Raw genomic sequence first — 27,500 nt, 5'->3', positions numbered from 1 at the left:
CTGGACCGAACACCAGCTGGACCTGACACACAGAGTCAAACACTCACTGGACCGAACACCAGCTGGACCTGACACACAGAGTCAAACACTCACTGGACCGAACACCAGCTGGACCAGACACACAGAGTCAAACACTCACTGGACTGAACACCAGCTGGACCTGACACACAGAGTCAAACACTCACTGGACCGAACACCAGCTGGACCTGACACACAGAGTCAAACACTCACTGGACTGAACACCAGCTGGACCTGACACACAGAGTCAAACACTCACTGGACCGAACACCAGCTGGACCTGACACACAGAGTCAAACACTCACTGGACCGAACACTCAGACAATCAGACAGACACTCAGACAGACAGACAGACACTCAGACAGACAGACAGGCAGACACTCAGACAGACAGACAGACAGACAGACAGACAGGCAGACACTCGGACACTCAGACAGACAGACAGGCAGACAGGCAGACACTCAGACAGACAGACAGACAGACAGACAGACAGACAGACAGACAGACAGACACTCACTCAGACAGACACTCAGGCAGACATTTAGACAGACACTCAGACATACAGACAGACAGACACTGAGACAGGCAGACAGACAGACACACACACACACACACACACACACACACAGATAGACAGTGAGAGGCCGTTATGAGATGTCAGTAACTGAACAGATTCAGTATCTCCACAAAATCACAAACAAGCGAATCATTTTTTCCTCCTGCCGGTTTTTCCTTCATCTCGCTGCAGTTCTGCTTCTGCCGTTTGTTTTTGGCAGCGATTATTTAACACACGTTTCCTTTCCACCACATTCCCCGCACAGCCAATGGGCACGCAGCAATCAGCAGCGCCGCAGATCTGCGCTCAGATACGTCAACATTCATTTCACATGGACCCAAACAACAAGAAGCCGAAGCAGACGCATATTCAACACAAACCGCCTGGGTTTCACTGAGCGGATCGTGTGTGTGTGTGTGTGTGTGTGTGCAGGTCATCAACAAAAGGACGCTGATGTTTCCACTGGTGACACTGAACATGGTTGTGTGTGTGTGTGTTCACACCCGCCACCGCTGCCACGAGCCAATCTTTACAGTCCCCTTCAAATCAAAACGGACAATTCTTGTGTTTTATGGAATATTGCAACGATCATTTATCATTATTGTGTTAAATTCATGTGTCTGGAAATCTTGAGTCAGAATAACTTCATTTCTTCCCTGATGACGAGGGCGGGGCCACCTGTCACTCACATGAGATCCACCAATAGCAAACCACGACCAGCCAATCAGTTCGCCACAGACACACTCAAGCCCCGCCCACATGATGGTTTCAAAAGGGGCCAGTCCACAGAGACTGCACTACTGTCGGTCACTGAAGCCCTGCGGATAGCTAAAACCAGGGATGTAGTGGAGGCCAAACGCACGTAAACGCCGTTTACGCACCTCCCAAAATTCGGAAATAGCATTTACCCACCTCCAAAGTGCGTTTATCCACCTCTAAAGTGCGTTTATCCACCTCTAAATAGCCTACAGTTCCTAAGCCATTTTAAATGAAGCTTATGTCATTTTAGTTTCATATTGTTCATTTTCATTGGTTGTTTGTTGTACAGTTAGACGAAGTCTTTCATATTGCGCTGCAACTGTCAGTGTGAGTAGTTCGGATCATTTTACTGACTCGGATCTTTGAGTCTCGTTCAGCGAAATGAACTAATCTTTTCTCTTTCCGTCTCTATGGGACTGACAGGAAGAACAAAAGACTCGGATCTCACCTGTCGATTCAGAATCAGAACCCATATGTTGCGTAATGCGCATGCGCGGTCAACACAAAATGAACGAATCACTCTCTGAGACAAACTGACACACCGAGTCATATTAAAGATTGCAACCAAGATTCAAACATGGATATCCGGCAATTTTTTAAGCGCCGTCAAGACAGCAGCCCTCCTCCTAATGCCAACAAACAGGCTCTGCTACAAGCCCAAAGTGAGTGAGCTCGGAAAACAGTACTAAACTTTATGTTTTTAGGGTTAATTTGGTTCACGGTTAGATTCATGCCACTGACTCAACAAGTCACCTCTTCCTTTTCCCATTAGCCAATGTAGGCCTACAAGTAAAATTCAGGATACATTATTATCAGATAAATAACTGGATGTAATTATATGCATTCTCTGGTATTTAAACCACTGAAAGTTTGTGACAACAAGCTCCCTTTGCTAGTCAGCAGGCTAGTTATTGTTATCGCTACAGCCGTTCGCGGGTACGGTAAACGTTTCTATGGTAATAACAGCGAGTTGGACCAATCAGAGGCGTCGCTGTTAAGCTTAGGACTGTGGGTAGTGTAGTTTTTCTTACAGACCTCTAGCTACAGAAGCAGAAACTTTCATATCACAACTCGTGGTCAGTCTACCTCAGATGTTTTAGACATTATGGCTGATAATCTAAATCCTTATGGAGAAAAATCAATGGGAGTTTTACTTCCTGTTTGCGTCTGTAGATTTCTCATAAATTCATCAAAAGTTTACATTCTAAATGCAATCGCAAGCGATCGCTGTCTGCACCCTCATCATCAACACAAAGCTCTCGCTCTTCTTCACCAGATTCATCCTTCTGTCGTTAATCTGCACCTGCCTCATTAGCAACTGGCAGAAACTGTAATCGACAACTATTTTGATAATCGATTAGTCGGCTTGAGTAATTTTTTAAGACAAGAGTAAAATTCTTTGATTCCAGCTTGTTTAATGTGAATATGTTCTAGTGTGTTCTCTCATTTGTGACAGTAAACTGAGTTGTGGACAAAACGAGACATTTGACAGGGTTCCCACTCTTTTTCAGAACATTTTCCAGTACTTTTCAATTTTACTACGGCAGGAATAAAAGACAAGGATCATGCCAAATATTGCTTTCTAAGTCTTTAAAAGCCGTACAGTTTAATGCCATTACTTAACAATCCAGCATTTTTCAATATGAGCTCTTAATCATACATTATGACTATTGAAGCTTGTTTACACCACAGAATAGAAAGAAAAGGTAATTGTGACTTTTTATCTCGCTATTCTGACTTTCTTGCAATTGCGAGTTTACATATTTGTGATATAAACGCGAAAACTGTCGCAATTCTTATTTCCTCAGAATTTGACTTAATAACTTGCAATTGCAGTTTAGATCTCACAATTCTGAGAAAAGAAGTCAGACTTGCAAGATATAAACTCGCAACTGCGCAAAAAAGTCAATTGTGAAGAAAAGGTCAGAATTGCGAGTTTATATCACGCAATTCTGACTATATCTTGCAATTCTGACTTTATAACACACAAATGTGACTTTATATCAAAATGATGTGATATGTAGCAGCTTACGAGTTAACATTCACTGCATACATTTGAGCAGTTATAGCATTAGCTTTTAAACATCATTATTCAAAATACTACTCATACGCATCAAACTCAACATTCCTGAACATCTGGAACTAGCGCTAATTGTTTGGGCCGGCGATAAACTCTTTATACTCGGCTAAAGAAAAAACTTTTCCCCAGACAACAACAAGATTTTCCAGGACATTTTACATTTTCTCTCATTTTCCATGTGTTTTCCAGGACTGGAAAATTTTCCAGGTTTTCAAGGTTTTCCAGGACGAGTGGGATCCCTGATTTGAGGACGTCATCCTGGGCTTTTGGGAAACACTGATCCACATTTTTCAAACATATTATATACCAAACAACTAATCGATTACTTGAGAAAATATTCAACAGATGAATCGACTATGAAAATAATCCCAAATCTAATCATTATGTACAAGTGCATTGCATTGGAACCCCTGGATATAAGCCTCCCCTCTCTATCTCTCTTAAATATTTTTGTTCTCTCTGAGAACAATAGCTATCATCAGGATGTGCTATACACCGGTAGGCAGTGGCCCACCTTACCCTGACCACGATGCGGTCACCCACAATTTATAGTTTACCCACCTCTTTTTTTACCACTACACCTCTGGCTAAAACTGATTCCAAATCATCAGTCCTCGTCCTGCTCGATCTATCCGCGGCCTTTGACACGGTCAACCATCAGATTCTTCTGTCCACCCTCTCATCACTGGGCATCACAGGGACTCCACTCCTTTGGTTTGAGTCTTATCTCACAGGTCCTTCAAGGTTGCCTGGAGAGGAGAGGAATTGGACCTCTCCTCTTCTCCATCTACACTACTTCATTAGGTCCCATCATACACTGCTATGCTATGCTGATGACACTCAGCTCTACCTCTCACCCCACAGTAGCTGCACGAATCTCCAGCTGTCTCGGCATGGATGAGAAAACATCACCTGCAGCTCAACTAGGGATGGGCATTTCAAGCAAAAATGATATTCGAAGATCGCTGGGAATTATTCGATTTTTATTCGAAAATCGCAACTCCTCCCCCGCATGCACGCATGTATAGGTTACACACATAAACAGAGAGAGAGAGAGAGAGGGAGAGAGACCATTCACACTCTCAATCTGTATGATAACAAACTGTTTAATTCATTAGGGAATAGGCTATATCAACTCAAGCCATATTATTATAACATGCTGAAACATATGACTGTAATGTGACATCGCCCCAAGTTACCTGATAAATGCCACAAGTCTACAGCGTGCGCGTGAGACGATGTGTTATTCTTCTGTTGTCTCAGGGCGTTTTTACTCTGGCATTTTAGTTCGGAATGGGGCACGGTTAGCATGAAAAATTGCTAATGTGAAAGCTTCCCTACAGAGCTTGGTGTGCACTGAGGTACCGAACCCGAGAACACACAACCGGAGCTCGGTTGCTCTCGGAGCTGAGCCGTGATTCTCGTGAATGTGCAAACAACACTCGGGTGCGCCATTGTTGTGGAAGAAAGTAACCAGCGCATGCGTTTTAGCCGATTACAATGTCATTAGTTCAATAACATACACGTAAGAGATGATAGTGTTGATGATTTAGCTGAGATACGATCGCGAGAGCGAGCCTGCAGTGTATTCGCGCATAGAGTGCAATCAGGGCAGCAAATGAATGGCAATTCACCGTCTCCTCAAAAGAGTCAAGCAGCAAAGCCGCCTTCAAGCGACACAAATACGGTTAACCCAAGTGTCGTTTACTCAGCTGCACATAATAGCACCAAATTAATTGAAAAAAGCCCATATTGACCCGCGTTCTGTTTTCTATCACGCCCGTGCACGTTTGTGATGACGTAAGATGAACGCAAACGCACCAGGGTTCAAGTTGAGTGTGAAACCAGACCAACACTGCGGACGCGGAGGGAAGAATCAGACTCGGAGCGCAGTAAACATGTCCAGTATGAAACACCCTGAGAGCGGACTGGCAGCGCCTTATTGGCAGCGCCTCTGGTTACATGAACGCGTCAGCACCACATCAGCACCGACAACATGGGGATTTTTTTTGGACGATAATCGCACATACTATACGATATTCTATAATTAAATAACTAATCGAATATTCGAAAATCGCGACCCATCCCTAAGCTCAACCTGGCAAAGACGGAGTTCCTCATCTTCCCCGCCAGTCCCACTATGCAACATGACTTCCCCATCCAGTTAGGCACATCCCTGATTTCCCCATCAAAGTCAGTCAGAAATCTTGGGAGTTACATTTGATGACCAGTTGTCCTTCAGAGAACACATTGCTAAGACAGCTCGCTCGTGCAGGTTTGCGCTCCACAACATCAGACCGTTCCTAACAGAGCACGCAACACAGCTTCTCGTCCAGACCCTGGTTTTTTCTAGACTTGACTACTGCAATGCGCTTCTGGCTGGATCATCCAAACACTTCGAATGGTCCAGAATGCAGCGGCACGTCTTGTCTTCAACGAGCCCAAAAGGACCCACGTCACACCACTCTTCATCTCTCTACACTGGCTACCACTCGCTGCTCGCATCAAGTTTAAGGTGCTGACGCTTGCCTACAGAGCCACCACGAGCTCAGCTCCGGCATACTTTGACTCCATTCTACGAATCCACACCCCCACCAGAAGCCTTCGATCAGCTGAGGAGAGACGGCTTGTAGTACCATCACAAAGAGGCAAAAAATCCCTTTCCAGAACATTTTTTCCCCAGAGCTGTCTCTTTACTGAACTCGAACCCCCGTTGATCCACTTCCCTCATATACTGATAACTCTCCTACCTCACATCCCTTTGTTATTTGCACTACCGACTGTTTATTACAGTAACAACTGCTTACTTATGCATTTTGCACTACCATACCGTAACTGGATTATGCTCATTTGCACTGTTATTTACAGTACCAACTGTTTACATTTGCATTTTGCACCGTACTTCTAACTGTAATATGCAACCACTTTCCACTGCACTTTTACACTTTTTTTCGGATAGCTTCTGTCCATAATTTATTGCACTACCTTAATCCACTGCCATATTCCTCATTTTAGCCTAACATATCATTGTATACCTCTATCTGTAAAATTCTGTTTATAGTAATAGCCATCTGTATATTATATTATATTCATAGTACATATCCACCTGTAAATTCTGTTTATAGTAATAGCATCTGTATATTTATTCCCTGTACATATTCACCTGTAAATTCTGTTTATAGTAATAGCCATCTCTCCATTTATAGATATATTTATATATATTCAGTACATATCCATGTCCTGCACTTATGCAAACGTTGTATATCCTGCACTTGCTGCTATTGCACTTCTGGTTAAACCTAAACTGCATTTCGTTGCCTTGTACTTTTACTTGTGTAATGACAATAAAGTTGAATCTAATCTAATCTAATTTGCATTCAACATTCCCAGCTGGTGGAACGATCTTCCCACCGCCATCCGAAACGATCATTCAAAAGTAAACTAAAAACTCAGCTCTTCCGTGAGCACTTAAAGGGTTAGTTCACCCAAAAATGAAAATTGTGTCATTAATGACTGAGCCTCATGTGGTTGGACACCCGTCAGACCTCCGTTCATCTTCAGACACAAATGAAGATATTTTAGTTGAAATCTGATGCTCTGAAAGGCCTCCATTGGCACAATGCACTTTACACTCTCAAGACCCTTAAAAGACACTAAAGACGTCATTACAAAGTCCATCTCACTACAGTGGTTCTACAATAACTTTATGAATCAGCGACAATAGTTTTTGTGCGCAAAAAAACCCTAAATAACGTCTTACATATTGATGACGATTTCAAAACAAGGCATCATGAAGCATTATGAATCAGTGAGTCGAATGATGATTCGGATCGCGTGTCAAACTGCTGAAATTTGGCGATTCAAACTGCTGAATCGACTCACTGATTCATAACGCTTCGAAGCTTCATGATGCTTTGTTTTTAAATCGTCATCACTATGTAAGTCGTTATTTAGGGGTTTTTTGCGCACAAAAACTATTATCGCCGATTCATAAAGTTATTGTAGAACCACTGTAGTGAGATGGACTTTGTAACGACGTCTTTAGTACCTTTTAAGGGTCTTGAGAGTGTAAAGTGCATTGTGCCAATGGAGGCCTTTCAGAGCCATCAGATTTCAACTAAAATATCTTCATTTGTGTCTGAAGATGAACGGAGGTCTGACGGGTGTCGAACGACATGAGGGTGAGTAATTAATGACAGAATTTTCATTTTTGGATGAACTAACCCTTTAAGGCCACCTAATATAAAGTGGGGCCGTTACGCTTACTCGACTCTTCATGACCAATCACTTCGTGTACCCCCAAGTTGTAAGTCGCTTTGGATAAATGCATAAATGTAAATGATGGCAGTGTACCTGAGGGTTGGAGCACTTGAGGCGCACGGGCTGCAGGTCCACATGCAGACACATGATGAAGGCGTCTCTGCTCTCGGGCTGCAGTTTCGGGGCAGTGAGTGCCAGCGTAGAGGTGCAGCCCAGGGGCTCGAGCACACTGAGTGACCGCTGCTGCCCCAGGAGAGAGTACACGCTCAGCTGACTCACACACACCGTCCAGGGGAACGCATCACCTGCACACACACACACACACACACACACACACGTCACACTGGTGTCCAGGACCCGTAGCGAGTAAGGATGCAACAATACAGTTAGTCCACGGTTCAATACATACCTCGGTTTTTACCCACGGTTTTCGGTTCGGTTCGGTTCGGTTCTGATGGCTTGTCACATAAATTTTTTGTTATTCTATTCTTAGGCGACAGGAACCGCAAGAGGTTAAAGAGAAAAAAGACTATTTTTTTATTGCAATACTCTTTCTTTATTTTACTTAAAAGAACTTAAAACGTTACTTTAAAAAAACCCTTGTACGCATTCCTAGTGTATTGGATAATATACAATAAATATATATAAAGATTTACAGTGGCAGCTCAGAGCTGTACAGCAGCATTTAAGTATGAAATGAATGAATGAATGTAAAAATAAAACACTACATAGACGTCACTATAAAATATACATTGATTCTTATTAAAGCTACTGTATTAGTTCTTCAGTCAAGAGCAGTGAGTGATTTTCTCTTTGTCTTTTGTTGTTGTATTAACATTAAAGGGATATTTCACTCAAAACTGAAAATTCTGTCATCGAGAAATGAATACAGGTTTGAAACAATATTAGAGTGAGTAAATAATGACATAATTTTATAGGTGAACTGTCCCTTTAAGGACCGCATGTTCACTGTCTGCGCCGCTGTCAGTTTAACCCTTAATCGTCCCTCAAGTAGGGTTTACGTTTGAGTCCCTTGGGCTCAGATAGACCCCAGACTTTTACAGAACGATTGCATAAGGAAATATAATTTTTTTACATGGAAAACTATATATCATTTTTTTTATTTACTTCTCAACTATACATTTATGCTGTGTTTTTGTGGGTATTTGGTAGTTTTTTTTACCTATTTACTGCACAAATACTTAACTATGTCATAAATTGGCTCATTAAAAATGTTTTTTTTTTTTTTTTTTTTTAATCACTTGAATGATGATCTTAAATAAATATAAATCGTTTTTGGACATTGCTCTATGTGTTAGGGATAGAATACCGCCATCTGTAGGTTTGTGGAAAAACTTTAGGAATTATAGTTAAAGAGAGAGAGAGTGCAATGACCACATTATCCACTAGAGGTCCAGAGGGAAGTTATGCAGAAGTTAAGCTGCCTTTCATCTTTCTTTTATTTGCCCTTTTCCCTCTCTTTCTCATGATTGTTCCATGTTGCATTTGTGCTCTTGTATTTGTCCTTCATTTATGTATGGAATTTTTTCAGATTTATGCCAGTTTTGTTGATTTTATTTGCCAGTTTCTATAAAAATGCTCTCTGTTGCAGTCACACACATGTGTGTGTGTGTGTGTGTGTGTGTGTGTGTGTGTGTGTGTGTATGAGACAGAAAGTTCGTTCCACTTTGTGTTTATGCTCTAGGACCCGATCTTGATATAAATGTAGACATTTTCAGATTTATACTGGATTTAGTTGATTTTTTTTACAAACAAAGTGAAAAAAAAAGCATTTTTTACATTTTCCCATTCATTGCCAAAATCCAAAAAAAATGCTCCAGACACCTGTGTTTGTGTGTGTGTGAGTGAACATGATTGTTCCATATTGCATTTGTGCTCTAGTATTAGTACTTCATTTATGTATGAAAATCTTTCAGATTTATGCCAGTTTTGTTGATTTTATTTGCCAATTTCAATAAAAATACTCTCTGTTGCAGTCACACACGTGTGTGTACGTGTGTGTGTATGAGATAGAAAATTTGTTCTACTTTTTGTTTATGCTCTAGGACCAGACCTTGATATAAATGTGGAAATTTTCAGATTTATACTGTATCTAATATACAGACACAATTGCGATTTTAATTTCACTTTAGACATAACCGACTGTGTTTATGTTAACCCTTGTGTGTATTTGACAGTATTAGCGCAGTAAGACGACTACTTAGTTCAGTATTCACGTGTTTGACAGGCGTTTAGTGCGCGCGCTCTGAAAAGCGCATGTTAAAACCGCGCACGCGAATGAGCCGGCAAGGCTTTAAAACACATGCAAATAATGAACTTTCATGATTGTGAATAACTCTAGTGTTCCGTGAGTATGACTCTACCAATAACGTGTGATGTGAATGTATGTCGCGTTGTTCAGTATATTGGAATGGAGGCAAATTAAAGAATTTGTAGAAAAATAATTAATTAAATGCGAAACTGAAAAAACCGCAATTCACAAGCGCGTATTGAACCGTGAATGCCGTACCGAACGGTTCAATATTATATTGAGAATTGTGGCATCCCTAGTAGAGAGAGATGTGGTGCGGGCGCTCATACCCTCCTCCAGCACGGGTCTGGGCACGGTGAAGGGCACGTCCTGCAGCGGCTCCATGCGTCGGTGTCCTGCGCTCAACACACTGATCTGGGGCAGACACAGCACCAGCGTCCCCGGCATACTGGCCTGACTGTGGTACCAGCTGCGGATGGAGCCGGGGATGTCTCCGCTCACCAGCGTGCTGGGCGACGGGAGGCTGTCTGACGGCACGAACACGCAGCACGACTGCAGCTCCACCTGCACACACACACACACACACGTCACACACACACACTGTGCCAGTAAACAGTAATACGATATACCGCAATAATGAACATGCACGATATTGTTATCGCGGGCAGTGTTGGGGAAAGTTCCTTTGAAAAGTAATGCATTACAATATTGCCGTACTCCCATAAAAAGTAACTAATTGAGTTACTTAGTTACTTTTTTTTAAAAAGTAATGCTTTACGTTACTTTTGCGTTCGTTTTTCTCACCTGGGCTGGGCTTATTTTTGTTGTTTTTTTATAACAAAAAAAGTTATATTTTTGTAAAGACCTCTTCATACCAAAATTTAAATAAGCCCCAGACTGAGGAAAAAATGCAAATTCACACATTAACAGTAGTCTGTCTGTCTGTCTGACGTTCTTTCTGTCTGCCTGTCTGTCTGACTGTCGTTCTTTCTGTCTGCCCATCTATCTGTCTGTCTGACTGTCTGTCGTTCTTTCTGTCTGCCTGTCTGTCCGTCTGACTGTCTGTCATTCTTTCTGTCTGCCTGTCTGTCTGTCTGTCTGACGTTCTTTCTGTCTGCCTGTCTGTCTGTCTGTCTGTCTGACGTTCTTTCTGTCTGCCTGTCTGTCTGACTGTCGTTCTTTCTGTCTGCCCATCTATCTGTCTGTCTGACTGTCTGTCGTTCTTTCTGTCTGCCTGTCTGTCCGTCTGACTGTCTGTCATTCTTTCTGTCTGCCTGTCTGTCTGTCTGTCTGACGTTCTTTCTGTCTGCCTGTCTGTCTGTCTGTCTGACGTTCTTTCTGTCTGTCCGTCTGACTGTCTGTCATTCTTTCTGTCTGCCTGTCTGTCTGTCTGTCTGACGTTCTTTCTGTCTGCCTGTCTGTCTGTTGTTCTTTCTGTCTGACTGTCTGTCGTTCTTTCTGTCTGCCTGTCTGTCCGTCTATCTGTCTGTCTGTCGTTCTTTCTGTCTGCCTGTCTGTCATTCTTTCTGTCTGCCTGTCTGTCTTGCCTGTCTGTCTTTCTGTCTGTCTGTCTGTTGTTCTTTCTGTCAGTCTGACTGACTGTCTGTCATTCTGTCTGTCTGTCTGACTGACTGTCGTTCTTTCTCAGTCAGTCAGTCAGTCAGTCAGTCAGTCAGTCTTTCTTTCTTTCTTTCTTTCTTTCTTTCTTTCTTTCTTTCTTTCTTTCTTTCTTTCTTTCTTTCTTTTTGTCTGTCTGTCTGTCTGTCATTCTTTCTGTCTGTCTGCCTGTGTGTCGTTCTTTCTGTCTGTCTGTCTGACTGCCTGTCTGACTGTCGTTCTTTCTTTCTGTCTGCCTGTCTGTCGTTCTTACTGTCTGTCCTGTCTGTCTGTCTGACTGCCTGTGTGTCTGACTGCCTGTGTGTCTGCCTGTTGTTCTTTCTGTCTGTCTGTCTGTCTGCCTGTCTGTCTGACTGCCTGTGTGTCTGCCAGTTGTTCTTTCTGTCTGTCTGTCTGCCGTTCTTTCTTTCTGTCTGTCCTGTCTGTCTGACTGTCTGTCTGTCTGTCTGTCTGACTGCCTGTGTGTCTGCCTGTTGTTCTTTCTGTTTGTCTGTCTGCCTGTCTGTCTGTCTGTCTGTCTGTCTGTCTGTCTGTCTGCCTGTTGTTCGTTCTGTCTGTCTGTCTATCTGACTGTCTGTCTGTCTGACTGCCTGTGTGTCTGCCTGTTGTTCTGTCTGTCTGTCTGTCTGTCTGTCTGACTGTCTGTCTGCCTGTGTGTCTGCCTGTTGTTCTTTCTTTCTGTCTGTCTGTCTGTCTGCCTGGGTGTCTGCCTGTTGTTCTTTCTGTCTGTCTGTCTGTCTGTCTGACTGTCTGTCTGTCTGTCTGACTGTTGTTCTTTCTGTCTGTCTGTCTGTCTGCCTGTCTGTCGTTCTTTCTTTCTGTCTGTCCTGTCTGTCTGACTGTCTGTCTGTCTGTCTGACTGCCTGTGTGTCTGCCTGTTGTTCTTTCTGTTTGTCTGTCTGCCTGTCTGTCTGTCTGTCTGTCTGTCTGTCTGCCTGTCTGTCTGCCTGTTGTTCGTTCTGTCTGTCTGTCTGTCTATCTGACTGTCTGTCTGTCTGACTGCCTGTGTGTCTGCCTGTTGTTCTGTCTGTCTGTCTGTCTGTCTATCTGACTGTCTGTCTGTCTGTCTGCCTGTTGTTCGTTCTGTCTGTCTGTCTGTCTATCTGACTGTCTGTCTGTCTGACTGTCTGTCTGCCTGTGTGTCTGCCTGTTGTTCTTTCTTTCTGTCTGTCTGTCTGTCTGTCTGTCTGACTGTCTGTCTGACTGTTGTTCTTTCTGTCTGTCTGTCTGTCTGACTGCCTGTGTGTCTGCCTGTTGTTCTTTCTGTTGTTCTTTCTGTCTGTCTGTCTGCCTGTCTGTCGTTCTTTCTTTCTGTCTGTCCTGTCTGTCCTGTCTGTCCTGTCTGTCTGTCTGACTGCCTGGGTGTCTGCCTGTTGTTCTTTCTGTCTGTCTGTCTGTCCTGTCTGTCTGTCTGACTGCCTGTGTGTCTGCCTGTTGTTCTTTCTGTCTGTCCTGTCTGTCTGTCTGACTGCCTGTGTGTCTGCCTGTTGTTCTTTCTGTCTGTCTGTCCTGTGTGAACGACGCCTTACTTTCCGGACTCCAGTTAGAGCTGGTTAATGTGAGCGACTCAAAGTCATGGCCAGTTTTGTAACGACCAGTTTATTAAAGCACACAGATTAACTCGAGTCCCTGGCCCAGGCTGATGAAGAGTAAAGTGTTTTCCGAGGCGGACGCTCTGAGGAATGGAGTGTGAATGGAGTGTGTGTTGAGCTGATGTTGACGACGGAGCAGAAGGTTTAATTCATCACAACACATCTGCTGGTGTCCCGAGAGCCACACCAAACGCCTGCAGAGAAATATCCTGTTCATTAATGCGGACCTGCGCTACGCCGGTTTTCCATGGCGACGGCCGCTCTGTTACTGCAGATCACCTTACAGTTTTGGTAGCAACTGCTGCTGTGAACACACTCCAGCCCAATATAACACACAAATAACTCATGACACAATCGCTCGAACGGCACACACTCGCAGAGAGCAGCAGGAAGTGACCGATTCAAACCTCAGTGTAAACCACACACTCACACACACACACACACACACACTCACACTCGCACACAGACAGACACACACACACACACACACACACCTGTAGTGTAAGGTGCTTGACGGAGTTCCAGGTGTGTGTTATCAGGTTCTTCATGCGCTCCTCAGAACTGATGTGACATTCTTCAGATGATGGAAAAACCTTCACTGGAACAGAGAGAGGCCTCGACTCTGCAAGAACACACACACACACACACACACACACACACACACACACACACACACACACACACACACACACACACACACACACACACACACACACACACACACACACACACACACACACGTTAATGGAGAGAGATTCAGATTGTTCTTCATGTTCATAACCGCTGCAAGAAAACAAAGAATAATGCATGTGTGTGTGTGTGTAAAAACCAAACAACAAATTACAGGAAGACCAGAGAAGGAAGTGGAGTTAAGACCAGTTTTACTGTGTGTGAGTGTGTGTGTATGTGTGTGTGTGTGTGTGGAGATCGGTGTTGTGTTTCTGTTAATGGAAACCACACTGCAGTAATGCTTGGACTCTGAGAGGCTTTTGATTACACTGGAAATGATCAACATCTGTAGTGTGAAGGTCAAACCATCTCAAGCAGCTCCTGCAGACTAGAAACATGCAAAGCCTGCCACACAACACACAGACCTCCTCTCTAACGCTCCTCTCTAACGCTCCTCTCTAACGCTCCTCTCTAACGCTCCTCTCTAACGCTCCCCTCTAACGCTCCCCTCTAACGCTCCTCTCTAACGCTCCTCTCTAACGCTCCTCTCTAACGCTCCTCTCTAACGCTCCTCTCTAACGCTCCTCTCTAACGCTCCTCTCTAACGCTCCTCTCTAACGCTCCTCTCTAACGCTCCTCTCTAACGCTCCTCTCTAACGCTCCTCTCTAACGCTCCTCTCTAACGCTCCTCTCTAACGCTCCCCTCTAACGCTCCCCTCTAACGCTCCTCTCTAACGCTCCTCTCTAACGCTCCTCTCTAACGCTCCTCTCTAACGCTCCTCTCTAACGCTCCTCTCTAACGCTCCTCTCTAACGCTCCTCTCTAACGCTCCTCTCTAACGCTCCTCTCTAACGCTCCTCTCTAACGCTCCTCTCTAACGCTCCTCTCTAACGCTCCTCTCTAACGCTCCTCTCTAACGCTCCCCTCTAACGCTCCTCTCTAACGCTCCTCTCTAACGCTCCTCTCTAACGCTCCTCTCTAACGCTCCTCTCTAACGCTCCTCTCTAACGCTCCTCTCTAACGCTCCTCTCTAACGCTCCTCTCTAACGCTCCTCTCTAACGCTCCTCTCTAACGCTCCCCTCTAACGCTCCCCTCTAACGCTCCTCTCTAACGCTCCTCTCTAACGCTCCTCTCTAACGCTCCTCTCTAACGCTCCTCTCTAACGCTCCTCTCTAACGCTCCTCTCTAACGCTCCTCTCTAACGCTCCTCTCTAACGCTCCTCTCTAACGCTCCTCTCTAACGCTCCCCTCTAACGCTCCCCTCTAACGCTCCTCTCTAACGCTCCTCTCTAACGCTCCTCTCTAACGCTCCTCTCTAACGCTCCTCTCTAACGCTCCCCTCTAACGCTCCCCTCTAACGCTCCCCTCTAACGCTCCCCTCTAACGCTCCCCTCTAACGCTCCTCTCTAACGCTCCTCTCTAACGCTCCTCTCTAACGCTCCCCTCTAACGCTCCTCTCTAACGCTCCTCTCTAACGCTCCTCTCTAACGCTCCTCTCTAACGCTCCTCTCTAACGCTCCTCTCTAACGCTCCTCTCTAACGCTCCTCTCTAACGCTCCTCTCTAACGCTCCTCTCTAACGCTCCCCTCTAACGCTCCTCTCTAACGCTCCTCTCTAACGCTCCTCTCTAACGCTCCCCTCTAACGCTCCTCTCTAACGCTCCTCTCTAACGCTCCCCTCTAACGCTCCTCTCTAACGCTCCTCTCTAACGCTCCCCTCTAACGCTCCTCTCTAACGCTCCTCTCTAACGCTCCCCTCTAACGCTCCTCTCTAACGCTCCTCTCTAACGCTCCCCTCTAACGCTCCTCTCTAACGCTCCTCTCTAACGCTCCTCTCTAACGCTCCTCTCTAACGCTCCTCTCTAACGCTCCCCTCTAACGCTCCCCTCTAACGCTCCTCTCTAACGCTCCTCTCTAACGCTCCTCTCTAACGCTCCTCTCTAACGCTCCTCTCTAACGCTCCTCTCTAACGCTCCCCTCTAACGCTCCTCTCTAACGCTCCTCTCTAACGCTCCCCTCTAACGCTCCTCTCTAACGCTCCTCTCTAACGCTCCCCTCTAACGCTCCCCTCTAACGCTCCTCTCTAACGCTCCCCTCTAACGCTCCTCTCTAACGCTCCTCTCTAACGCTCCTCTCTAACGCTCCCCTCTAACGCTCCCCTCTAACGCTCCTCTCTAACGCTCCTCTCTAACGCTCCCCTCTAACGCTCCCCTCTAACGCTCCTCTCTAACGCTCCTCTCTAACGCTCCCCTCTAACGCTCCCCTCTAACGCTCCTCTCTAACGCTCCCCTCTAACGCTCCCCTCTAACGCTCCTCTCTAACGCTCCTCTCTAACGCTCCCCTCTAACGCTCCTCTCTAACGCTCCTCTCTAACGCTCCTCTCTAACGCTCCTCTCTAACGCTCCTCTCTAACGCTCCTCTCTAACGCTCCCCTCTAACGCTCCTCTCTAACGCTCCTCTCTAACGCTCCTCTCTAACGCTCCTCTCTAACGCTCCTCTCTAACGCTCCTCTCTAACGCTCCTCTCTAACGCTCCTCTCTAACGCTCCTCTCTAACGCTCCCCTCTAACGCTCCTCTCTAACGCTCCCCTCTAACGCTCCCCTCTAACGCTCCTCTCTAACGCTCCTCTCTAACGCTCCTCTCTAACGCTCCTCTCTAACGCTCCTCTCTAACGCTCCCCTCTAACGCTCCCCTCTAACGCTCCTCTCTAACGCTCCTCTCTAACGCTCCTCTCTAACGCTCCTCTCTAACGCTCCTCTCTAACGCTCCCCTCTAACGCTCCTCTCTAACGCTCCTCTCTAACGCTCCCCTCTAACGCTCCCCTCTAACGCTCCTCTCTAACGCTCCTCTCTAACGCTCCTCTCTAACGCTCCTCTCTAACGCTCCTCTCTAACGCTCCTCTCTAACGCTCCTCTCTAACGCTCCTCTCTAACGCTCCTCTCTAACGCTCCTCTCTAACGCTCCTCTCTAACGCTCTTCTCTAACGCTCCTCTCTAACGCTCCTCTCTAACGCTCCTCTCTAACGCTCCCCTCTAACGCTCCTCTCTAACGCTCCTCTCTAACGCTCCCCTCTAACGCTCCTCTCTAACGCTCCTCTCTAACGCTCCCCTCTAACGCTCCTCTCTAACGCTCCTCTCTAACGCTCCTCTCTAACGCTCCTCTCTAACGCTCCTCTCTAACGCTCCTCTCTAACGCTCCCCTCTAACGCTCCTCTCTAACGCTCCTCTCTAACGCTACTCTCTAACGCTCCTCTCTAACGCTCCCCTCTAACGCTCCCCTCTAACGCTCCTCTCTAACGCTCCTCTCTAACGCTCCTCTCTAACGCTCCTCTCTAACGCTCCTCTCTAACGCTCCTCTCTAACGCTCCTCTCTAACGCTCCTCTCTAACGCTCCCCTCTAACGCTCCTCTCTAACGCTCCTCTCTAACGCTACTCTCTAACGCTCCTCTCTAACGCTCCCCTCTAACGCTCCCCTCTAACGCTCCTCTCTAACGCTCCTCTCTAACGCTCCTCTCTAACGCTCCTCTCTAACGCTCCTCTCTAACGCTCCCCTCTAACGCTCCTCTCTAACGCTCCTCTCTAACGTGTGTGTGTGTGTGTGTGTGTGTGTGTGTGTGCGTGTGTGTCAGTGTGTGGGCATGTTTTTGTGAAATATCAAGACACAAATGAGTATACTGACATGGGTATTACAAAAAGAGGGTGAAATATGAGGACGTTCCCCATGTCCTCACTTTTCAAAATGCTTATAAATCTGTGTGTGTGTGTGTGTGTGTGTCAGTGTCAGTGTGTGTGTGTGTGTGTGTGTGTGTGTGTGTGTGTGTGTGTGTGTGTGTGTGTGTGTGTGTGTGTGTGTGTGTGTGTGTGTGTGTGTGTGAGATTGTGTGTATACCCGTCACTGTCTTGGTCTTCACAGGGCTGCTAGTGTAGTCTGACGCCTGATTACTAGGTTTGGTTAGTGGTGTGCTGCCCACAGATGCTTCATCCTCCCGCCTCTTCTTCATCACCATGGAAACCTGCAAACATCACTCAGCATGAGTAACTTCACACACACACACACACACACACACACACTCACCTGTTGAGTCTGTCTGTTGCCGCTGGCTCTCTGCGGGTGGAACAGCAGCCATGAGGACAGAACCGGATCCACATTGACAGCGATGCCCTGAACGCTCACCAACAGCACTGCACCTGCAACACACACACACACACACGGCTGGTGTTAGGTACCATGTTACACGCCGTTCACTCTCGTTTTCCACTGAGAAGAACATCAATTATCTCAACATGCCTATTAGTGTGTGTTACTGCACACACACACACACACACAAGAGCACAAAGCATCTGATATGCAGCCAAAAATAACGTTTTTCTTCAATAAACGTCCATGAAACTTCAGCCTCTCTGGTTCTTAAACGATCATCTTTACCCACAGTTCAGCGCTGAGGTCATGTAATGGCTCCCATGCCTGCGGGATTTACTGGGAATTCTCTGGCGTAAATCAGGACGCCTCAATCACCCGATAAGAGCGCGGGCCATCCCGCTGATGAGCTCCCACTACTTCCAGAACGGCTTTGGGAGCGTCCGGGATCGTGTGTGTCAGGCCGCAGGCTCAAGAGCCAATCAGCTTCCACCATCGCAAATGATTAACTGCGCGAGGAGCCCAGGCACTTGTGTGTGTGTGTGTGTGTGTGTGTGTCCGCATTAAAGGCTCATGTTCAACATCCTGTTGTGTGGCGCTCAGTCCTTCTCTTCCTTTAAGAGCTCTATTAAGGGAACTTTATGGCTTTTAAGAGGCCGTGTGTGAGATAACGCACAGAAACACACACAAACAGAGCGGCCAGGTCCCAGCGCTCTCTTCCCATCATGGCCCGTGCCCAGCGCTATCATAAACACACGCGCACATCAAAGCCTTGGCGGCCATTGAAGATGCAGCCGTTCGGGGGACGAGGCTTTGATGTGCGCAGAGGGAAGACAGCGAGGCCTGTCAGAGCTATGCCTGTAATTTCAGGAGTCGTCTGCACGGGCCCTGCGACTGTAAACAAGCAGCGGAGGAGATTCATGCGGTCTGAAGTCAATGTCACACACCTGCGGCTGCCTCACACACACACACACACACACACACACACACACACACACACACACACACACACTCAGGGTTTAGAAGTTGAAGGCCTGTTCACAGCAGACACAAAGCATGAGATTTAAAGCAGAGTTCAGCCAAACCCATCATTTACTCTCCCTCACGTCCTTCAGAGGAACACGAATGAAGTCCCAGTGTCCATTTAAAGTCAGTGGGGTTCGGTATTGTTTGGTTCTTCAAAATATCAGACGGTCATACAGGTTTGAAACGACATGAAAGGATGACAGAAAGATCATTTTGGCTCCACTTTAAGAGAAACGGGCAACAACGGGAAACAAGCATCTCAGTCTTTAGATCAAAACGTTTTAGGATCCTCAGAAAAACAAATTACAGAACTGGAACACTTTATAGTGAGGGAATGAAGACACACACACACACTCAGCCTTTCATCGGTCTGATGTTATGACAAGACAGAGAACAGCCAATCACTGACCTCTCGCAGCCTCATGCTGCGCTGTGATTGGTGGAGAAAGTGAACTATGGTTTCAGACCAGAGAGACAACCTGTGCATGTGTACAAACTCCTGTCACGCGATCATCATCTGTGGAGTGACCATCATCACACTGACCATCATCACACTGACCATCATTTTTGGAGTGACCATCATCACACTGACTATCATCACACTGACCATCATCACACTGACCATCATCACACTGACCATCATCTGTGGAGTGACCATCATCACACTGACCATCATCTGTGGAGTGACCATCATCACACTGACCATCATCACACTGACCATCATCTGTGGAGTGACCATCACACTGACCATCATCTGTGGAGTGACCATCACACTGACCATCATCTGTGGAGTGACCATCATCACACTGACCATCATCACACTGACCATCATCACACTGACCATCATCTGTGGAGTGACCATCATCACACTGACCATCATCTGTGGAGTGACCATCATCACACTGACCATCATCACACTGACCATCATCTGTGGAGTGACCATCACACTGACCATCATCTGTGGAGTGACCATCATCACACTGACCATCATCTGTGGAGTGACCATCACACTGACCATCATCTGTGGAGTGACCATCATCACACTGACCATCATCTGGGGAGTGACCATCACACTGACCATCATCTGTGGAGTGACCATCACACTGACCATCATCACACTGACCATCATCTGTGGAGTGACCATCACACTGACCATCATCACACTGACCATCATCTGTGGAGTGACCAACATCACACTGACCATCATCTGTGGAGTGACCATCACACTGACCATCATCTGTGGAGTGACCATCATCTGTGGAGTGACCATCATCACACTGACCATCATCTGTGGAGTGACCATCATCACACTAACCATCATCTGTGGAGTGACCATCATCACACTGACCATAATCTGTGGAGTGACCATCATCACACTGACCATAATCTGTGGAGTGACCATCACACTGACCATCATCTGTGGAGTGACTACAATCACACTGACCATCATCACACTGACCATCATCTGTGGAGTGACCATCATCACACTGACCATCATCTGTGGAGTGACCATCACACTGACCATCATCACACTGACCATCATCTGTGGAGTGACCATCATCACACTGACCATCCTCACACTGACCATCATCTGTGGAGTGACCATCATCACACTGACCATCATCTGTGGAGTGACCATCATCACACTGACCATCATCTGTGGAGTGACCATCACACTGACCATCATCACACTGACCATCATCTGTGGAGTGACCATCACACTGACCATCATCTGTGGAGTGACCATCATCACACTGACCATCATCTGTGGAGTGACCATCATCACACTGACCATCATCTGTGGAGTGACCATCACACTGACCATCATCACACTGACCATCATCTGTGGAGTGACCATCATCACACTGACCATCATCACACTGACCATCATCTGTGGAGTGACCATCATCACACTGACCATCATCTGTGGAGTGACCATCACACTGACCATCATCACACTGACCATCATCACACTGACCATCATCTGTGGAGTGACCATCACACTGACCATCATCTGTGGAGTGACCATCATCACACTGACCATCATCACACTGACCATCATCTGTGGAGTGACCATCATCACACTGACCATCATCTGTGGAGTGACCATCATCACACTGACCATCATCTGTGGAGTGACCATCATCACACTGACCATCATCTGTGGAGTGACCATCATCACACTGACCATCATCTGTGGAGTGACCAACATCACACTGACCATCATCTGTGGAGTGACCATCATCACACTGACCATCATCTGTGGAGTGACCAACATCACACTGACCATCATCTGTGGAGTGACCATCACACTGACCATCATCTGTGGAGTGACCATCACACTGACCATCATCTGTGGAGTGACCATCATCACACTGACCATCATCTGTGGAGTGACCATCACACTGACCATCATCTGTGGAGTGACCATCACACTGACCATCATCTGTGGAGTGACCATCATCACACTGACCATCATCTGTGGAGTGACCATCATCACACTGACCATCATCTGTGGAGTGACCATCACACTGACCATCATCTGTGGAGTGACCATCACACTGACCATCATCTGTGGAGTGACCAACATCACACTGACCATCATCTGTGGAGTGACCATCATCACACTGACCATCATCTGTGGAGTGACCATCATCACACTGACCATCATCTGTGGAGTGACCATCACACTGACCATCATCTGTGGAGTGACCAACATCACACTGACCATCATCTGTGGAGTGACCATCATCACACTGACCATCATCTGTGGAGTGACCATCATCACACTGACCATCATCTGTGGAGTGACCATCATCACACTGACCATCACTGCAGAAAACACAACGCTGATCATCCACCCATCTCTAAACAGGCGTAAGCCGGATCACACACTGCTGTGGCGGGGCATCCTAACGCTGGTCATCATGTTTATCTTGGAATCTGAATCCCTCCTGCCGCTGCACTGCCTTCGCTTCCTCCGAACGGTAAGTGGGATCCTGTGCAAATAAACTTCAGCAACTCCAGCGGACCCTCATGCAGCAGGACACCATCCGACCCGCAGCGCTGATTCAGTCCAGCTGCTGCGCAGACAGACAGGAGAGAGAGAGACAGACAACTGCAGGAGGAGGGGACTCACTGTCTCAAACACAGGAGCTGCGCAGACAGACAGGAGAGAGAGAGACAGACAACTGCAGGAGGAGGGGACTCACTGTCTCAAACACAGGAGCTGCGCAGACAGACAGGAGAGAGACAGACAGACAACTGCAGGAGGAGGGGACTCTCTGTCTGTGTGTCTGTCTGCGTATCTGTCTGTCTGTGTCTGCATATCTGTCTGTCTGTGTGTATGTCTGCGTATCTGTCTGTCTGTGTGTCTGTCTGCGTATCTGTCTGCATGTCTGTCTGCGTATCTGTTTGTGTATCTGTCTGTCTGTGTATCTGTCTGTCTGTGTATCTGTCTGTCTGCGTATCTGTCTGTCTGTGTATCTGTCTGTCTGTGTGTCTGTCTGTCTGCGTGTCTGTCTGTGTATCTGTCTGTCTGTCTGCGTGTCTGTCTGCGTATCTGTCTGTCTGCGTGTCTGTCTGCGTATCTGTCTGTCTGTGTATCTGTCTGCGTATCTGTCTGTCTGCGTATCTGACTGTCTGCGTATCTGTCTGTCTGCGTATCTGTCTGCTTGTCTGTCTGCATGTCTGTCTGTGTATCTGTCTGTCTGCGTGTCTGTCTGTGTATCTGTGTGTCTGCATGTCTGTCTGCGTATCTGTCTGCGTATCTGTCTGTCTGTGTATCTGTCTGTCTGCGTGTCTGTCTGCGTATCTGTCTGTCTGCGTATCTGTCTGTCTGCATGTCTGTCTGCGTATCTGTCTGTCTGCGAATCTGTCTGTGTGTCTGTCTGCATATCTGTCTGTCTGTGTATCTGTCTGTCTGCGTATCTGTCTGTCTGCGTATCTGTCTGTGTATCTGTCTGTCTGCGTGTCTGTCTGTCTGTGTATCTGTCTGTCTGCCTGTCTGTCTGTCTGTGTATCTGTCTGTCTGCGTATCTGTCTGTCTATGTATCTGCGTGTCAGGAGAGAGACACATTCAGACAGACAGACAGACACAATTACAAGCACAAGTTGTCTATCGCTGCCTAACACGTTTGTTGTGTCTGCTAAGCACATAACATGTATTATACACTGATCAGGCATAACATTATGACCCCTTTCTAAAGTTCTGATGCCCACTGTGGGGCTTTCAGCGGTGGACGGGTGAGTCTGATGGGCTTCAGTGATGCTTTATTTGGAGAGTGAGGAGGTTTACACTGAGGCCATTAGAGCTGGAGCACACGAGCCGCCCACAGCGCATGAGTGACACGCCCTCACACACACTCACACACACACACACACACACACGCCCAGACGCACGCAGGGCACCGGAAGCGGCCACAGGGGGGCAGTGATGTCACGACGGACCGAGAGAGCAGTGCATGATGGGAGTCCTCACAGCTGTAAGTGCAGCAGGAAATAACAGTGCAAATTAAGGCCAGAATGTGTCAAACAAACGACTTTAAAAATGAGCAGGAGAGAGTGGCACTGCGGACCACCCACAGCTACTGTTACCAGCCAACTAACCGCCCGCTCGCTCGCCCGCAACACCTTACCTCGACCGTCTCTCTCTCTCTCTCTCTCTCTCTCTCTCTCTCTCTCTCTCTCTCTCTCTCTCTCTCTCTCTCTCTCTCTCTCTCTCTCTCTCTCTCTCTCTCTCTCTCTCTCTCTCTCTCTCTCTCTCTCTCTCTCTCTCTCTCTCTCTCTCTCTCTCTCTCTCTCTCTCTCTCTCTCTCTCTCTCGACTGAAATGAGATGCAGCTCCTACTGAACACACCAGCCAGCGCTGGAGCTCTAACTGAACACACACACACACACACACACACACACTCTCTGTGTGTGGAGCTCCAGAGCTGCTGTTTTACAGGCCGCTTCAAACAGAACCCATAATTACTCATAAGAGCTCACAAACCGCTCACACACACACACACACACACACACACACACACACACACTCATTACACAAGAACTCAAAACACACACAGTTTGACAACAGCGTTAAGAGTCACATCATAGAAACAAGACTTTAACCTTTAAAATGCCCAAATAGCGCGCACACACACACACACACACACACACACACACACACACACACAGTCCCTGAGCTCATGACACAGGACAAACTGAAGGACTCTCAATAACCCTGAGGACTGAGTGAGAGAACACACACACACACTCACTCACACAAACACTCACACAAACACTCACACACACACACACACTCACACACACACTCACACACGCACACTGGCACGCACACACGTTTTTTTATCATGATGAGGACTGCTCATTACCTTCTGCTGTTTAGTTGCTGAACTTTCACAAAAAACATACTCACAGTGGGTGTGGTTTGAATTTAGTGGGTGTGGCTTAGATGTATTGGGTGTGGTCTGGAAATAGTGGGTGTGGTGTTAATGTAGTGGGTGTGGTTTTGATGTAGTGGGTGTAGTGTTAATGTAGTGGGTGTGGTGTTAATGTAGTGGGTGTGGTGTTAATGTAGTGGGTGTGGTCAGGATGTAGTGGGTGTGGTGTTAATGTAGTGGGTGTGGTGTTAATGTAGTGGGTGTGGTGTTAATGTAGTGGGTGTGGTGTTAATGTAGTGGGTGTGGTCAGGATGTAGTGGGTGTGGTGTTAATGTAGTGGGTGTGGTCTGGATATAGTGGGTGTGGGGTTAATGTAGTGGGTGTGGTCTGGATATAGTGGGTGTGGGGTTAATGTAGTGGGTGTGGGGTTAATGTAGTGGGTGTGGTCTGGATATAGTGGGTGTGGGGTTAATGTAGTGGGTGTGGTTTTGATGTAGTGGGGGTGGTCTGGATATAGTGCGTGTGGTGTTAATGTAGTGGGTGTGGTTTTGATGTAGTGGGTGTAGTGTTAATGTAGTGGGTGTGGTGTTAATGTAGTGGGTGTGGTGTTAATGTAGTGGGTGTGGTCAGGATGTAGTGGGTGTGGTGTTAATGTAGTGGGTGTGGTGTTAATGTAGTGGGTGTGGTGTTAATGTAGTGGGTGTGGTGTTAATGTAGTGGGTGTGGTCAGGATGTAGTGGGTGTGGTGTTAATGTAGTGGGTGTGGTCTGGATATAGTGGGTGTGGGGTTAATGTAGTGGGTGTGGTCTGGATATAGTGGGTGTGGGGTTAATGTAGTGGGTGTGGGGTTAATGTAGTGGGTGTGGTCTGGATGTAGTGGGTGTGGTCTGGATATAGTGGGTGTGGTCTGGATATAGTGGGTGTGGTCTGGATATAGTGGGTGTGGTCTGGATATAGTGGGTGTGGTCTGGATATAGTGGATATATGGATATATGTTAATGTACATGTGCTGTTCCATGGACTGGTGCCTTGTTGTGGAGGAACAGCTTGTGAGTCCCAATGACCCTGAGAGCTAAGCTGGCGGGGGACTTTAAGCAAGCCATACAGGTCAAAGGCGAGAGACCAGACGAAACCCAGTCCACCCCAGAGTATCAGAGTCAGTCTCAGTCGCCCAGTGAGCAGAAGAGCACCTCGCCAATGGCCACGGGGCAATAGACCTGGTCAGTTGGTCACTGCGGGGCAACTCATAACTACACCAACCGTCACACACCTGTGTTCCATTGGAATTTGTAGCGCTGAGTCCAGAGGTGGAAGTTTGACCTGGGAATGCATGCTTTCCCTTAAATTTTTGCCCGGGTGCTCTCTACTATGAGCATCTCATCTCTCCTTTATGACGGCAAACTTTCAGCTTCCACGACTGGCAACTCTGGAGCACTCGGTCGGGAGCACTCGGTCGGGAGCACTCTGGAGCACTCGGGAGCACTCTGGAGCACTCGGTCGGGAGCACTCTGGAGCACTCGGTCGGGAGCACTCTGGAGCACTCGGTCGGGAGCACTCTGGAGCACTCGGTCGGGAGCACTCTGGAGCACTCTGGAGCACTGGGTCGGGAGCACTCTGAAGCACTCGGGAGCACTGGGTCGGGAGCACTCTGAAGCACTCGGGAGCACTCTGAAGCACTCTGGAGCACTGGGTCGGGAGCACTCTGAAGCACTCTGGAGCACTCTGAAGCACTCTGGAGCACTGGGTCGGGAGCACTCTGAAGCACTCTGGAGCACTGGGTCGGGAGCACTCTGGAGCACTCTGGAGCACTGGGTCGGGAGCACTCTGAAGCACTCTGGAGCACTGGGTCGGGAGCACTCTGAAGCACTCGGGAGCACTCTGAAGCACTCTGGAGCACTGGGTCGGGAGCACTCTGAAGCACTCTGGAGCACTCTGAAGCACTCTGGAGCACTGGGTCGGGAGCACTCTGAAGCACTCGGGAGCACTCTGAAGCACTCTGGAGCACTGGGTCGGGAGCACTCTGAAGCACTCGGGAGCACTCTGAAGCACTCTGGAGCACTGGGTCGGGAGCACTCTGAAGCACTCTGGAGCACTGGGTCGGGAGCACTCTGAAGCACTCTGGAGCACTGGGTCGGGAGCACTCTGAAGCACTCGGGAGCACTCTGAAGCACTCAGGAGCACTCTGGAGCACTCGGGAGCACTCTGAAGCACTGGGTCGGGAGCACTCTGAAGCACTCGGGAGCACTCTGAAGCACTCGGGAGCACTCTGGAGCACTCGGGAGCACTCTGAAGCACTCTGGAGCACTGGGTCGGGAGCACTCTGAAGCACTCTGGAGCACTCTGGAGCACTCGGTCGGGAGCACTCTGGAGCACTCGGTCGGGAGCACTCTGAAGCACTCGGTCAGGAGCACTCTGGAGCACTCGGTCGGGAGCACTCGGGAGCACTCGGTCGGGAGCACTCTGGAGCACTCTGGAGCACTCGGGAGCACTCTGTCCTTAAGAGGGCTGTCGTTGCTCGGAAAGGTTTGCGAGTACGGCAGGCGCGACCTGGTCTTCATCCTGCAACTGTTGCACACACCTCCATCGCATGGTAGTGAGATGGACTTTGTAACGACGTCTTTAGTACCTTTTAAGGGTCTTGAGAGTGTAAAGTGCCATTGTGCCAATGGAGGCCTTTCAGAGCATCAGATTTACACTAAAATATCTTCATTTGTGTCTGAGTATGAACGGAGGTCTGACGGGTGTCGAACGACATGAGGGTGAGGAATTAATGACAGAATTTTCATTTTTGGGTGAACTAACCCTTTAACAACACACCTCTATCTGTGGTAGACAAATTCACCTACCTGGGTTCCACAGTATCAAACAACAATAACCTTGACGCAGAGCTTGACATGCGTATTGGTAGAGCATCATCGGTGTTTGGAAAATTGAGCAAGCGTGTCTGACACAACAAGAACCTCTCATTGCTCCTCAGAGTCCGTGTATACCATGCATGTGTACTTACCTTGCTATATGCAAGTGAAACATGGACAACTTACAGGAGGCACGAACATTGCTTCAACGCCTTCCATTTTCGCTTTCTCCGCTCCATACTGAGTGTATGCTGGAAGGACCAAGTGCCAAACTCT

The 27,500-nt window shown here is 47.4% G+C and overlaps 1 protein-coding gene across 1 annotated transcript in view; it reads right to left on the bottom strand.

Moving 5' to 3' along the window:
- vps13b (vacuolar protein sorting 13 homolog B) overlaps positions 1-27,500 on the bottom strand; it is a gene marked incomplete at its 3' end in the record, with an annotated part of 207,729 nt that overhangs the window by 107,880 nt on the left and 72,349 nt on the right. Inside the window, 5 exon segments of the mRNA XM_079838149.1 lie at positions 7,767-7,978; positions 10,275-10,509; positions 13,649-13,776; positions 17,712-17,835; positions 17,898-18,010. Of these exon segments, the coding sequence (XP_079694275.1) occupies positions 7,767-7,978; positions 10,275-10,509; positions 13,649-13,776; positions 17,712-17,835; positions 17,898-18,010 (812 nt within the window).

This window comes from Gobio gobio (assembly GCF_949357685.1).
Source record: "Gobio gobio genome assembly, chromosome: 15".
Lineage (NCBI taxonomy): Eukaryota > Metazoa > Chordata > Actinopteri > Cypriniformes > Gobionidae > Gobio > Gobio gobio.
Note: the sequence above shows the minus strand (reverse complement) of the source record. Positions and strands in the feature narration are given on the sequence as shown.